At 28.9% G+C, this 15845-nt stretch overlaps 1 protein-coding gene across 2 annotated transcripts in view; it reads left to right on the top strand.

Annotated features, from left to right (window-relative positions):
* SI (sucrase-isomaltase) overlaps positions 1-15845 on the top strand; it is a 78642-nt gene that overhangs the window by 30904 nt on the left and 31893 nt on the right. The window contains exons 22-31 of one of the 2 annotated variants that reach the window (XM_036219328.1): positions 2137-2186; positions 2918-3088; positions 4991-5146; positions 7377-7382; positions 9432-9632; positions 11442-11596; positions 13099-13267; positions 14759-14855; positions 14954-15066; positions 15165-15290. In XM_036219328.1, coding sequence (XP_036075221.1) covers positions 2137-2186; positions 2918-3088; positions 4991-5146; positions 7377-7382; positions 9432-9632; positions 11442-11596; positions 13099-13267; positions 14759-14855; positions 14954-15066; positions 15165-15290 — 1244 coding nt within the window. The remainder of the gene's footprint in view (positions 1-2136; positions 2187-2917; positions 3089-4990; positions 5147-7376; positions 7383-9431; positions 9633-11441; positions 11597-13098; positions 13268-14758; positions 14856-14953; positions 15067-15164; positions 15291-15845) is intronic. The other variant, XM_016162022.2, reaches the window with a different exon arrangement.

Raw genomic sequence — 15845 nt, 5'->3', positions numbered from 1 at the left:
ATCATAAAAATGTTTTACAGTTTATTTCAGTTATTATGTCTTTAATTTTATTTCATGAGAGCAAACCTGAAAATTCAGAAAGCCAAGGGAATAAGAAAAGAGCCATTTTTTGCAAGTATATTATTTTGCCATAGTAAGTTTATCTGTTGAGGTTTAATTAGTCAATTCCAGTTACCTTCATAAATTTAAGTATTTTTATTCATTTCTTTAAATAGAAGACTCTTGGGTATGTTTTTAATATATGTGTATATAAAAATTATACTTTAGCTTCTATTTTAACTCACTACTTCTCAGATGTATTAAAGAGTATCTATATGCCTTTAAATATATACAAAACATCCAAATATCTCTAAATTAACTCAAGAAGTAGTCTATTTATTATGTGCTTTTCTATAATTTGAAAATATGGAGTCTATGAAAAAATATTGTGTTTAAAGTTTTATCTGTGAAAATATAGATTACTACAATATATCTGTTTCACCTATAGTCTTTCCCTTGTCGGCTGATGGTAATTTCATCTCCACAAGATGCCCAAAATGTTACAATTGACTCCTCTCTCACAACCTAGAAATTTTTCTTGATTCTGTCTTGATCTGGGTCCTCTCATCAGCTCAACCACTATCATCACTACCTTTCATTATAATTACTATGGTAACTATCTAGCTGGTCTATGGGTCTATAGTTCATGTTAATCCCCTTTTACATTCTATTTACAATCCAACAGGTAGGGTCATTCTTTTAAAAGATGATTCAAATAATCACACCTCTGCTCAAAATCATCTAGTGATTCTCCATTTTACTCAGATAGGAGCCACAATCTTTACCAAATTCTAGAGCACTGGCGATGGCCTGTTTTTTTATGTACGGGCATACACACACAGACAGACATGCACACACTTATTCCCTACTGCTGTTCATTTCTCAATTCTACTCTAGCAAGCTAGCCTTCTCTTGCTCTTTCTAAAATACTTTAAAGCCTAAGCACACTAGAGTGAGCTCTCCCATGAGAATAGTTTCCAAGCATTTACTATATAGAAATTCGGTAAAAGTGGACACCAGCAGAACTACATTATTTGTAATCATTTATTAAAGAATGTTGTTGAGATAATGCCTCTATTGGTAGCATGTGGGACTTTATTTTAAGGTTATTCTTATTTCTCAAATGATATAAAAATTCCTAAAGATGTTTCTTTTTTAAACTTATAAAAATTGATATTGATAATTTATTTTCTTTTAAGAAGATGGTTAAAACTATAGAGATAGGATTTAATCATTTATCTAATATGTATTACCTATATAGTTATGAACTTTGAAAAGTTAAAATCATAACTTTCTAAATAATGAATTTATAAGTAAACATAGAAATAATAAAATGATCTTCAACTCAGGTTTGGATTCTAATTTTATTTCCTAGAATTAAGATTTTAAGTAAATTAATGTTATTGAATGTATTGTATTTAAAAATTAGGATTCCCTTTATATCTTCATTGTTTTCTTCCAAATTATTTTGGTCATAATCTTAAATTCCTCTTTAAAGAAGCATATTGATATGTTTTATTGTATATATGTTGTAAAAAATAATTGTCATCTTCCATTTTCTTCATTAGAGTTTATTTAAATATTTAACTTGTTTCCAGATTTATTTTTTCTTCAAATAATGAAAAAAATTAAAAGATGCAAAATAAAATTGTGGTGTGCTATATCCTCCCAAGATAAACTGAATGCTATGTGATTTACTAGAGAGATAAGATATTGTTCAAAATATATATTTACAATTGTATATATTTTACTACGTTTTGTTTTCTTCAATTTTCCAGAAATACTTTAGCAGCCTTTGAAAAATTAAACTAGGCAAATATATGTTCATTACCTTTACTTTTCTGGAAAATACAAAACCAAGAATAAAAATTATTTTCATGGGAGACTGCATTCTAGTGTGCTTAGGCTTTAAAGTATTTTAGAAAGAGTGAGATTATTTTGTTTAGAGGAAATTAAAAACATTAATTTAAAAGGATAATCTAATTTGTCTTATTAATAAATAGCATTTTTTTCAAATTTCTCAAGTATATAAATGTAAAAATAAAGCAGAGAGCTTAACATTATATTTTGATCTGATAACTTTTTTTTTCATTTCAGATACCATAGAAAATGGCAACTACATTTTATATACATTTTCAGTTTCTAATGTAAGCATTCTCCTTGGAAACATAGTCAAATATATATCTTGTTAATTTCCGGTTTCTGCCTTTATTATGGATTTTTTTTGGAAATGTTTACATTTACCTCCAGATTTCATTGGAAAGAGATGACATAAATTGCTAGATTAAATAGTTAAATTACTTAAAAAAATAGTTACCTTAAATTTTTATATCTATATGTAAGAGATGACTTAGTGAAGATGAAATTGGTACACAGAAATTGTCAGACTTTTTAAAGTACTATGTCTGATTTAAGAAAGACACTCTAGGAAAATAATCTCAGCTTATATAAAAATGTTTTAATACATCAGTCGTGGCAGTAACTGTCATGGATTTGGATTGAGAATGAAATATCTATGCACAAGGTTAAACTTTGAAGAATTAATAGCAATGTTTTCTGTAGATGTTGGATTTCTTCATATATTCCTTTTTGCCAAAGCCAGGTTATTCTTCATCAATATTAGGGCTGGAATGAGAGGGGATATATATGTGTTGCATCATGAGTAATTTGAGTAATTTTTGATAATATATTTTATGACACATATACAAAAAAATCGAAGAGTCAATAATTATATTTATTTATGATACTTGGAAGTACAGAGCTGATAGGAATGGAAGGATAGATGATTGGTTCCTTTCCTGTTTCACACCTGCATTATTTCAGGTTTTTATTTAAAGACCTTCTCCTTAACATCTAATATTATATACTTTTTTTTCAGAACCAATTAAATATCACATGCACACATTCATCATACCAGGAAGGAACCACTTTAGCATTTGAGACTATAAAAATCCTTGGGCTCGTGGACACTGTTACAGAAGTTAAAGTGATGGAAGCTAATCAAGCCCTGCAAAATCATGAGAATTTCACTTATGATGCTTCCAATCAGGTAAATACAGTCTTCTAAAATATGTTATACTCTTGCATTTAATAGTACATAATTATTCAGGTTCTTGATTTTATGATATTTTTTCTTCATGACTTTTTTTCTTTCCCTTTTGCTGCCAATATTTTTAGGTTATTCCAATTTATATTTAAATATCGGCATTAAGGAGACTCCTTTCTTCTTCTTCCTCTCTATTGAATTTTATATTTGACATCATTTATATATATCTTCCCAGTATTTTTTTATACCATTCTCCTCTCCCAACCTAACTTACTCATCTGTTGCATATAATAAAGATTCTAAATGTTTTAGCTTCTTATTTACGACTCTTTAAGATATTGATTTTATTTGTATCTGTATTCTTTCTACTCCTTTCATGAACTCTCATGGCCCTCAATATATTTTGTACTTTTATTCTTCAAATTTTTGTTTACACCTTGCCTTCTAATAGAAGGCCTGCCTTATCTTGTAATCGTTGTCTCTTTTAACAGGTATACTAGAGAGAAAAAAAGAATCACAGAATTGGGCTCAAATTCTAGCCCTGAAGTTTGTGCATTTAAACGTATTAAATTAGTCTCTCATTATCTTAGCTTCCTCATCCACGAAATGTAATTTTTAAATGATGATGTTCCTTTTAATAATAAATTAATACATGTAAAATGTTGTACAATAATAATTTAAAACATGGAAGTGATTTTTATTAACATTTAATTTTCTACCATTTATGTAATACTAAATTCTTAGTAAAACAATCATAAATAAATTCAAATTATTTTAGATATAGAATATTTTCTTAGAGTATTTTTTGTATAACTTCTAAGCCTCCCAGAGTTTTTCACTTAGTAATTTTTATAAACATATGTATTGGTTAATTATTTTTTATTTAGTAAACATACCATAATTTACATATTTGTAGAACCATAGGAATTAATAAATATAAATTAAGTAATATAGGCTTATTGAGAACTTTATCACTCTAACAAAGATTATAAAAGGGACATAATATAAAAATTATTTTATTTGTTTACATAAGTGTCTGGTTTTATACTTACATAAAGATTTGCACGTACACTAATAGTTATACCTTCCTAATTCTTCTGTGCCTAGACTAATCTTTATGACTTTTCATTTCTAAATGTAGAGTTATGAAAATAAGTTGATATAAAAAAATTAAACAATGCAGTATAACTCTGGGATAAATTTTACCAATGTTATTTTTAAGTATATAAACAATAACCAAACAGAACTGTAATATCCCAATAATAGAAATAATTGTGTATTAGAATATGTATATATACCCTTGTATGTATACAACTATCCTTCCATTTTTTTCCTTTTTTCCCTCAAATATTTTAGGCAGTTGATACAATTAGGGAGAAAATTAGGGAAATAAGTATTTTCCTCCTCTGGAACCTCAATTTCAGTCCAAGTGATCAACCTTTTCTTCTTTTTCTCTTCCTTCAGAGATTTAACATTTATTTCATATCTTGTATGTTCCAGGTATTATGCTAGGTGTTGTAAATTTCACATATCATTCATTCTATATAACAATATTTTTTAGTAGAATCATTATTCCCATTTACAGGGAAAGGAAATTGAAGAAAGACAATTTCCCACAGACTCATGAGCATTAAATGGCAGAAGTGAGGACTGGACTCATGTCTGGATTTAAAGATAATGCTTTTCATCAGTAGTCTACAATGTTCACAGTTTTCTTTGATGTTCTAGCCATGTCAGTGGCATGACATATTTTCTTTTTTCTATTTTGTTCTTTAAGTATTATATTAAACCTATTTATGACTTGATTTGAAGAATTGTTGTGCTTGCCGTATTTTATAAATGCTAAACATTTTTAAATTGTCCAATGGTCAGAAATATTTATTAATGTTTTCTTTGTCTTCAAAGAATCTTCTAATTTCCAATCTCACATTTAACCTTGGAAAAACCTTTACCGTTCAATGGAATCAAGTTTTCTTAGAAGATGAAAAGTTTAATTGTTATCCAGATGCAGTGCCTGGAACTGAGCAAGACTGCTTAAACCGTGGCTGCTCATGGGAAGAGGTAATAAGAATTTTAATTATGATTCATGATATGGCTTTCACAGAAGCCTTTCAATGTAAACTTTACATATTATAATTTTAATTCTACAGAATATAGACTAAATTCGCCTAGACAAGCATTTGGAATTTGAAATTAGGACTTCCGAAAGAAAATTTGTCATTATCTTAATTAATTCTCCAAAGACATAAGCAGAAATAACTTCTAATAGGAAAATGTAAAAAATTTACTTTTCCCAGAACTATTAGTATTTTAATACCTTATAGAGTCTTAAAGCAAGTAAGTGAAGCTTTAAGATTTCAGACATAAGAAATCCGTGAAATATAATTTAGAGTACAAATAAACTTTCTATGTTTCTTTAGACCATGATGTTTATTCATTGATTACTTTTATAAATACTTATTGAGATCTGCTATATTCTAGGTACTGTTCTAGGGGAATAAAATAAACAATACCCTCTTTCCTGATAGAGCTTATATTCTAGTGTGGGAAAAAAGAAATAAGAAAAAGTATGTGTTATGTTAGAGAAGTGTCATGTGCAAAAAAAAAAAAAAACAGGAAAAACGAAGCAGGGAAGAATGCTAGTGGTATAATTTTAATAATTAGACAGGGAAAGTTTCTTAAAGAAGATGACATTATGTAAAATAGATGAGGAAAGAATGGAAAGAATTAATACTGCAATAAGAAGAAACATCAACCTGAATTGAGTATGAAGTAATGTATCTGGTACAGCCCACAAACAGAAAGAAGGTCATTGTGTCTGAAGCACAGTATATGAAGAAAAGAACAGCAGGAAATGATATTACAGACATATAGAAACAGATAATGTAGATCAATCATTTAGGTCATTTTTAGAATTATGATTTTTACTCTGAAATAGGATATTATTGAACAAAAAAAGAGAAGAGTTTTGAACAAATGAGATTAAACTTCCATTTTAATGGGGTCATGATTGCTTCTGTGTTGAGAATAAAGTGTTAGAGGATTAACACAGGGAGACCAAGAAAGAGGTTTTGAAATAATTAAGGTAAAATATTATTGGCAGATTGAGCCAGAGTAGTAATGTTAGAATTGGTAATAAGTAACTGACTTTAAGATAAAGCCAAAAATGTTTGTTGTTTGTTGGATATGTGAAATATGAGAGAGCATAAGAGAAGAGTAAAAAATGACTTCAAGTTCTGGATTGAACAACTGGAAAAAGGAGGAAATTGATATTAACAGAGACTGGGAAAACTATGGAGGGGGAACAAGCTTGGAGAGGAAGAATTGTGTTTGGGTTAACTTAACACGAATCCTAGTGCAATTTTCCAGTTGCGAGATGCACTTAAACAAGTAAAGTTGAGGATTTTATATTGCAGGTAAGATATAAAATTTAGAGCCAGTGTATATACAGTGTTTAAAGTTATATGGTGGGATGACATCATTAAGAAAATGAGCTTGGCTAGAAAGGAAAGACTTCAAAAACTAAATCCTGAAAAAAAAAAAATCTAAACCCTGAGTCAGTCTAACATTTAGAGTTAGAGAAATGATGAAGAGGGAGAAAAGAGACTGAGAAAGAATAGCTAAAGAATTAGGTTGAAAACAAAGAAAGTGTTGATTTTTGGAAGCCAATTGAATAAGGCATTTCAAGACAGAAAATTAACAGTGAAAATTATACTTATAAATTTGTGATAACTAGAAAGTGAAGTTTAGATTTGGCAACATGGAAGTCTTTGGTAACTTTTATAAGAGAAATATTGATAGAGTGTTGTGAATAAAAGCCTTGTTACAGTGAGAATGAGAATTCAAGTGAGAATGAAAGGATGAACTGGAGATAATGACTACAGTGAACTTTTTATATTTTGCTCTAAAGCAAGCATAAAAATGGGTCAATAGTTGGAGAAATTAGTGAGGTGACTTTTTTTAAGATGGTAGAAATAAAATTGTGTTATGCCTTTGAGTATAATCTATAATGCAAGATTAGTGATGCAGGAGAGATTTGAGAATTGCAGGAAAAATGTGTTTATAGGCAAGGAGGCATAGAATTGGGTTCTCAAATAAAATGGTTCCCCTTAGAGACACAGGCAGTACATATCTTGTAACAGAAGGTGAAGAGGTGGGTAGGTAGATCATTCTGATTTTTGTTCTGATTTCTTTCCTTTTCATATTGACATAATAAGTAAAAGCATTAAGTGATTAAGAATATAGGAAAGATTTGTTGGTGGTTAGAGTAGAGAGGAAAAATGTCATCCAGGGTAGTGTGATAGTGAATGAACTAGGGAACTATAGTATGACTACATCATTAGAAACTATTCTAATTTTCATGATTATACAAAGGGATAGCAGTTCACATAACTGTGTGTATTTCTCAAGTCATACTCAACCACACAATTATAGGCATTGAGAATGTAGAGAATAGATTTTTTCCCAGGAGTGTTTTGCAACTGAGTACAAGAATGCAGCGAGGGCCATAGGAATTGAGGTTACATGAAAAGGAGTGATTTAGAAAAGAAATAAGCTTTGTTAAGGAAGCAAGTATAGATGTCAAGGGGGAAGGGACAAATAATAGTTGGATTGCATGGTTACTCTGGTTATGGTCACACTGTAAATAACTCTTAATTTGTGTAATCTGATGGAAAAGCAAACATTAAAGAAAAAAAGTTATCTTTCTCCAAGGCTTCATATAACAAAGAATTGTGGACACTTTCTAAATCACTGAAAATTTCAGGGGAAAAATAATCTTATTTAAAACTTGTTAATACCTCTCAGATTTTTCAAAATCATGCCTGCATTCACCTAATTTCACATTTGTACTTAAAGCTGGCATCAGATCACATAAACTCTGAGGGTCCTACTGTAATAATATCATCTGAAAACTCTTGATTTAAAAATCTCAGAAGTGATGTTCCAAGTGGTAACTTCTCTACTTTGAAAATACACAGATGTGTGGAGAAGAGTGAGATTGAGTATTAAAAAATGAAATAAAATCTACTCAAAGATATATTTTAAATTTAATTAATTGGATTTTACTTGAATAAGCCAAGTTTTTAAAAAATTATCAATTGAATACTGTCTATAGGTTTTTATACTATTTCTGTAAATTAGATAGCAAGATAATTTTCATCCAAACTACAAAAACAGCAATGCTGATGAACTATCATTAAGAAAGATGAATAAGAACTTTATAGAATGACAAGGTAGAAGTGATACTGGACAGAACGATAGCTATGAGAAAGCCATATATATACTCTACAATTTTCTAAAGTCAATCATATTCTTGGTTCTCTTGGCATTCACTTTTATGCAATTTGAATAAGTACTCTAGTATTCCTTACATTAAGGATTGCTTGAAGCTGGGAGTATCAGAAAACCAAAGTCGATTTGGTTAAACAAAACATGATTTTTTTTTTCACAAATAAGAATCCAATATGTATTATGCTGGACTCTCAATGTCATCAATGTCTCATATTTATCATTTGTTTTTCATCTTCAAGTTTATTTTATGGCTTCTACCATTATTATGTATGTATTCTAAGACCAGAAGGTAGATGGGCAAAGGGATCCTAATTAATCAGCTTAAGGAGATTTTGGGGGTCATAGACAATTTCCTCAAAAGAGACTGGGAAATGTAAATGGGCATAATGTTTCTCCCAATAGTAATTTAATGAATAAGAGAATGGAGAATAGATTTTGGTAAGGCAATTAGCCTTCATTGTCACAGTTTATCATTCTTTTTCTTAGGTACTAGCTTCTACTCCTACATAAACCAATTAGCTCTACTCTTTGGGCATATTTCCTGTTTCAAGTACTGGTCAATATGTAATTGACCAATATAAAGACCAGTCAGGAAATAAGGAATTATAGAGTTTATTATAAGTAAAAGGAAAGAACTTTAAGTGCATATCCTTCTGAGTGTTGTTATAGAGCAGTTTTATATTGACCAATGGCAATGGTCAATATAAAGAGTAAGAAAATGCATGTGATCAAAATTTATGAGTAATATACTTAATTTTTTGCAAACACTGCACAATTATTCTATTTTCTGAGCTGAGATGCTATGACATTTGATCTTTATGCTCTACTGGTCTATCTTTAGTCCAAATATAAATATTCTATATAACATTTTAGTACATAGTGTCTGGGGTTATATCATAGATGCTTTATGTTATGATTGTAATTTCATTTTAGTATTAAACAATAAAATTAGTAAATCATACAATATATGATTAAGTATGTCTATCTTATTTTTTAAGAGCCAAATATTACGATGCTTACAATTTCTTGCATTGAATATGTATTGCATTCTTAGGTCCAATCCAAAGCACCTGAATGTTTCTTTCCTAAACAAGACAGCTCTTACTCAGTCAGTTCAACTCAGTATTCATCAATGGGTGTAACAGCTGACCTCCAGCTGCTTGCTTCAAGTAGGCGAATAAACCTTCCTTCTGTACCCATCTCAACTCTTCGTGTGGAGGTGAAATATCACAAAAATGACATGCTGCAGTTTAAGGTATGTTTAATATGAACTATACCAATCCATGAATCATCTGTCAAGATGAGAGATTTTGAGTAGATTAGGTACTTGGATTTTTATTGTAATATTAAGGATTAGTAATTGGATTGATGGCATTTTATTCTATTAAAAAAAAGCTTTTATTTTTTTTTTTCTACACAGCTTTTAGCTAGGTGCACAATATTTAAAGTTTCTCACTTTTACTAACTTTATGAATCATTAGATATATAGCGGTAATTTTTAAAAAGATACTTAGATTCTTGCTAAATAGATAAATCACTTGGAGTGAACTATATTGGTAGTCATTAAAATAAACAAAACAGGTTGCCTACTATTTCCATTATTTTCAAATAAGGATCTAAATTTTCTGGCCAATACATTAAGACATACAAAAGAAATAATTTATTTTAACAGTAGCACTTAGCAATTTTTTTTACTCAAGGGCTCCAAGGGAATGCATTTAAAAACTATTACCAATGATAAGATCAGCAGAATGACTGGATATAAAATAATATCTCCAAAAAATGTTGTACTGTGTACTATCATTCCCCATTAAGAAGCTGAAATAGTAGCAAATTCCATCTGCAAAATCAAAGTAGAATAATCAAATAAACAATAAAATATAAAATATTATAGAGGAAGTATAAGAAAAAGAACTATTAAAAACTGTTTATAGATATTAAGTACTAAAAAATCCTAAATAAGATTAAAATTTTTAAAAAATATACATATGACAATGGCAGTAGTTAAAACTTTAAAAAAGTTATAAAATTTATAATATTAAAACAATAGAATTGCATTAGAATCACCTAAAAGTTTATTTTTAAAGGATGGCATAAAAATGTATATGCAACACATATAAAGATATATGTATATATATAAAGTTATATATATGTAGATATTCAAAGCAAATCAAACATAATCCTAGATATCTGTATCTGGTTGGTAAATGTCTTTCCAACCATAGATACAAAAGCATAAATCACATAGATAACATTATGTATTTCCTGCATAAATATCACATAGTTCAACATTAATAAACACTATAAACAACTAGAAGGCAAACAAAATATGGATAAACATCTGACACCTCCATTATAAACCCCAAGCAATTTCAACTCATGTAAACAAGAAAAATATCAAGATCTTATATGGAGGCATTTAACAGAAGAAATAAAAATTATAAATAAAATGTTAAAATACACTCATTAAAGATCAAAATAACTAAAGACAAATTTAAAGAATGAGAAATCTGAATGTTGAATAATCATGTTCATCCTCATCAAGAAAATAAATGACAATTCAAAATAATGCTATTAGTATAACGTAAAACTATTAGAGTACATTTTAGCTAGAATATTAGTATGCTAATTCTGGAAAATAGTTTACAAATAGATATGAAGGACCCTACAAATGTTAGTACACTCTGACCTAATATTATCACTTCTAAGAAATACACTGAAGAAATAAAAACATAAATAAACATAGACTAACATTAATATTCATTGTAGGACCATACATACGACAAAAATATTAAAACAACTTCTGTGTCTAAACATGAGTTGGTAAATTATTTTGCATGTCAATATAAGAGAATATTTAACTCTAAAGGTTTGTTTTTTGAAATTTCTCATTGTATGGAAAAATGAATAATAAAATGTTAAAAAAGGTAAAACACAATACATAATTTGATATAATTCTAAATATTCTTATTTGAACCATTGTTCAAATTATTTAATGATATTTACATGATATGTTAGCAATAAGAGTAAAACAATTTTATTTTCAATCATTTTTCTGCAATAGATTTATGATCCCCTAAATAAGAGATATGAAGTTCCAGTACCCTTAAACATTCCAACTGTGCCAACAAGTACTTATGAAAATAGATTCTATGATGTTGAAATCAAGGAAAATCCTTTTGGCATCCAGGTTCGACGGAGAAGCACAGGAAGAGTCATGTAAGTGAATTATTTGATATAAATGATGTTTTGATTTTAGCCTAGGAAAGGAAAAGTAAGATGATTATTTTCACAGTCTTCCCTGTGCTAGAGTACCGTCACACCAAAAATAGTTTTGGTTGTATTAAATAACTTGCCCTATTTCAACATTTTAAAGCTAAACAATGAGCACATCATAGGACTATCATTAAGGATTATCTAAAATTTTATGTACACTTTGGAAGTGATTGATTTTATACTTATGTACCAGATTTATTCTTTTAATTAAGTTGAGAACCAAACCATGACTCTTTTTGAAAGCATGACGGGTGTTGGCAAAATAAGTAATTGGAAATGTGTAATGAAAATATTTTATTGGAACTGCTGCAATCAGTTTACTGGTTCTGGAATCTGATAGAGTTAATACCATCTCTGCCAAGTATTGATTAAAGGAAGTTAAGCTACATACATCTAGAAATATTTTTATGTTACAATGAATAAATTTAAGTTAAAAAAGGTTATCTTTATATTTGCTAAATGTTTTACAAACTATAGTGTATCAAAAAATTATTTTATGTATTTTAAGCTTGCCATACTATCCTTTGGAAGATGTTGTCAGAATATTTTCATATTTTGGCAGGATAGATACAAATAATGAAGAAAAGTATGTCTGAATTGTTTAAAAAATTTTATTGTGACTATTTTTTTCCCCCAAAGGATAACACGCTAAGTCATTTTGTAAAAAATTTCTGGTGCAAAGGCATACTTACTGTCATTTGGGAATCATTATTCTCAAGTAAACACTGTTCCAAAATCATTAATATAAAATTTTAAATATGTCCTGAATTCATTGTAATACTATGTTTCCTTACACTGACAACTTATTTATTTTTTCTCCTCCTCTATGTTCTCCTTGTAAATGACTAGGAAAATAAAATACATTCTCAGTAACACATTTCTTCTGGATTTGTTTGTAAACACTGATTTTTTATAAATACAAAATAAAAGAAGAGAATGATTGGGAGTATTAAATATGGAACTTTTGAAATTAAAATACCCATTATGCCTTATAGCTTATCGTAATATTGATTTATTTTTATTCTATGTTAGAATTAGAAAATAATTTATTGTAATTGTCTCAAGGGAACAGGAAAATAAATGACTTTCAATTTCTAGGACATATATTGCTCCCAGGTCATATATTATTTATAATTTCTTATTAACTTTATTTTTAAACACAATATATGTATAAATATAAACATATATGGTCATGTTAATCATATTATGATTCACTCTATTACTAATGTTGAGTATATGAAAAATATTTTAGATATTTCTTAATTGAGCCAAAAGAAAAATGTATTGGAATAATTATCTATTTTTATTTGGTATCCTGGTACAATAAGGCATAAGTAGATATAGAAAATATTGTTGATTTTCATATTACTAAAGAAAAATTACCAATCCTATTTGTGATACTACTATATAAATGTTTAGAGAAATTTGTTTTATTTTATTTTCAGTTGGGATTCTCGCCTACCTGGATTTACTTTCAATGACCAGTTTATTCAACTATCTACTCGTTTGCCATCAAATTATGTATATGGTTTTGGGGAAGTGGAACACACAGCATTTAAACGAGATCTAAACTGGCATACGTGGGGAATGTTTACAAGAGACCAACCCCCTGGTGTAGGTACCAATATTTGACTGCCTTGTGAGACAACTAAGACCATGATTAGACCTCAGCCACTTCTATGTAGGCCTGTACTTCAGTATTGAAGTAATGACAAAGGACCTAGCTATCTCCAGAGCTGCTATAGTGATGTTCTAAAAAACAAATAAAAAAGGTCACCATTACTGGCGAAAGTAGAAGTTGGGTAGATAACATTGAGTACAGTGAGAAGTGGGGTGGTGACTCAATTCCTCACCCTCTCAACTGTATAGAAAGAATGTTCAGATTCAGTATTAGCTGGCAAATCCATATTTACCTCAGCTTTTAAAAAATAGCTGACCAGGGTTCTCCTTTTTTATTTTTACTTTAATAATGATTAGATGCTAACTTTTTTCTTTATGACACCCAGCTGCAGTTGTGCATTTTTATGAGTCCATACTGCTATTACATCTTTAGAAAATGTTTTTACATGCTCATGTCATTTTTCTCAGATTCATCTTATTAATGGAATGCACTTCATGAATATTTAATGCACTGCACAACTGATATTAACTATAATTATTCTAGACATATCATAAAAATCCATTTTAATAGATATACTAGCTAATTTCCATTTTCCACATGTGACACATACTTAAAGGATATTTTAAGTGTGAAATTATAAAATGTGTATACTATTGCAAGCACTCTATTGTTTGCTGGGTGCTAAATAACTTTTATTTGTACCACAATATTTCAATCTTATGGTATAAAGATGGGTTTTCATTATATCAACTTGAAAAATATGTTTTACCAAAATTTACTTTTTAAAAACCCATCAACATTAGAATAAGCATTAAGTTAATATATATAATCTTTATTCTCAACACATAAATTTTCTTTTCTATGCCAATCAGTTTCTGGGATTTCATGTGTGTCAAAAACGTCAATTTGATTGGGGATTATCAACTTACAAGTTTTTGGACCTCTGTCAAGTCATTTCATGGCTTTGAATGTACTTTTTTTATTCTAGAAAGTAAAAAAATCTAACTAAAAAAGAAATCAAACGCTTCATAAATATAAATTGTTATATAAATAATCATTTTAAATATTATAAAATATTATATAAACTTAGATATCACCATACAAGTATTTAAGAGGTTCAGTGCTTTAATAAATTTTAGGAAATTACATTATTAAAAAGAAGTGCGAATTTATAAAATAAATTAGCACATATAATCTGTAGAAAGAAACTCACTACTCTAATACCAATGATTTTTTACATCTGTTGTGAGGCAGCATTTGTGGATGTCATACATTTGTATATTTATTTGCATGCTCTAAAGCAATAACAGTTTAAATAATGAAAAATTAGTTTCTAAATGAAATGTATTTAATTCAAATAGTTTGTGTGTGCAAAGAAGAAACTTTTAAATTCCTAGGCTCAATATTATAATGAATTTAAATATTACATTGACAATATTTACATGATATTATCTAAATATACATTGTTTATTTTTTTATTTTAGTATAAACTTAATTCCTATGGATTTCATCCCTATCACATGGCTTTGGAAGATGAGAGCCATGCTCATGGAGTTTTCTTTCTTAACAGCAATGCGATGGGTAAAACAATTTGTTTAATTTCTCATATTTTGTGTTACTCTTTAATAAAATAACATTTCATATGTAGATAAAAATGTAATTATCTTTTGGATTTCCAGATGTTACTTTCCAGCCAACCCCTGCTCTAACTTACCGCACAGTTGGAGGAATCTTGGACTTTTATATGTTTTTGGGCCCAGAGCCAGAAGTTGTAACAAAGCAATTCCATGAAGTATGATGGAATTTGTTGTTTTTTTTTAAACACATAAAATTTTCTTTGTAATAATAAAAGTAATTCTCTTAGCTTACAAATAATTTTTGTTTTCAAAGGTAATTGGCCCACCACTCATGCCAGCTTATTGGGCTTTGGGATTCCAAATATGTCGTTATGGATACAGAAATACTTCACAGGTTGAGCAAGTATACAATGAAATGGTGGCTGCTCAGATCCCCTATGTATGTATTTCAACTTTTAAGACAATGTTACATATGTAATCTATAAAAGTAGAATGAAATAATTAAACACATATACTTTAAAATTATTTTAAGCATTTGGCAATAATCTAGGCTTAGTTTTTTAATAACACCAAATAACTTGGCTAGAAAATTTTTGTAAAATGTCTTTTAAATAGATACCATTTCTTTTCTCTTTCGCCAGTTCCATGACCTGGAGTCGCACTAAACAAGTCACCGTCTTCTTGTATTTTTCTCTTAAACTTCAGGTCACATGGGTAGTGAGACATATTCCCTGTGTTCTCTTTGGGTGAGAGTAAGAGTCCACAGAACTTATTTTATCAACTGATGTAACAAGTTATAGAGAAAGAATTGGAGGTGAAACAGTGATTTAGCCTTGGAATAGAAGATACTTGTAATATTAGAATACAGAATCAGGTCTGGCAGAAGAATATCTTCTTCCCTCAATGTTTGGGAAAATAAATATTCCTAAGTATCCAGAAATCATCAGTATATATAATTTTACTTTTTTGTAGTATTAAGGAATCCAAGAGATCC

Source organism: Rousettus aegyptiacus, unplaced genomic scaffold, assembly GCF_014176215.1.
Source record: "Rousettus aegyptiacus isolate mRouAeg1 unplaced genomic scaffold, mRouAeg1.p scaffold_m13_p_4, whole genome shotgun sequence".
NCBI classification, from domain to species: Eukaryota; Metazoa; Chordata; class Mammalia; order Chiroptera; family Pteropodidae; genus Rousettus; species Rousettus aegyptiacus.
This window is presented reverse-complemented; position numbering and strand designations above follow the sequence as displayed.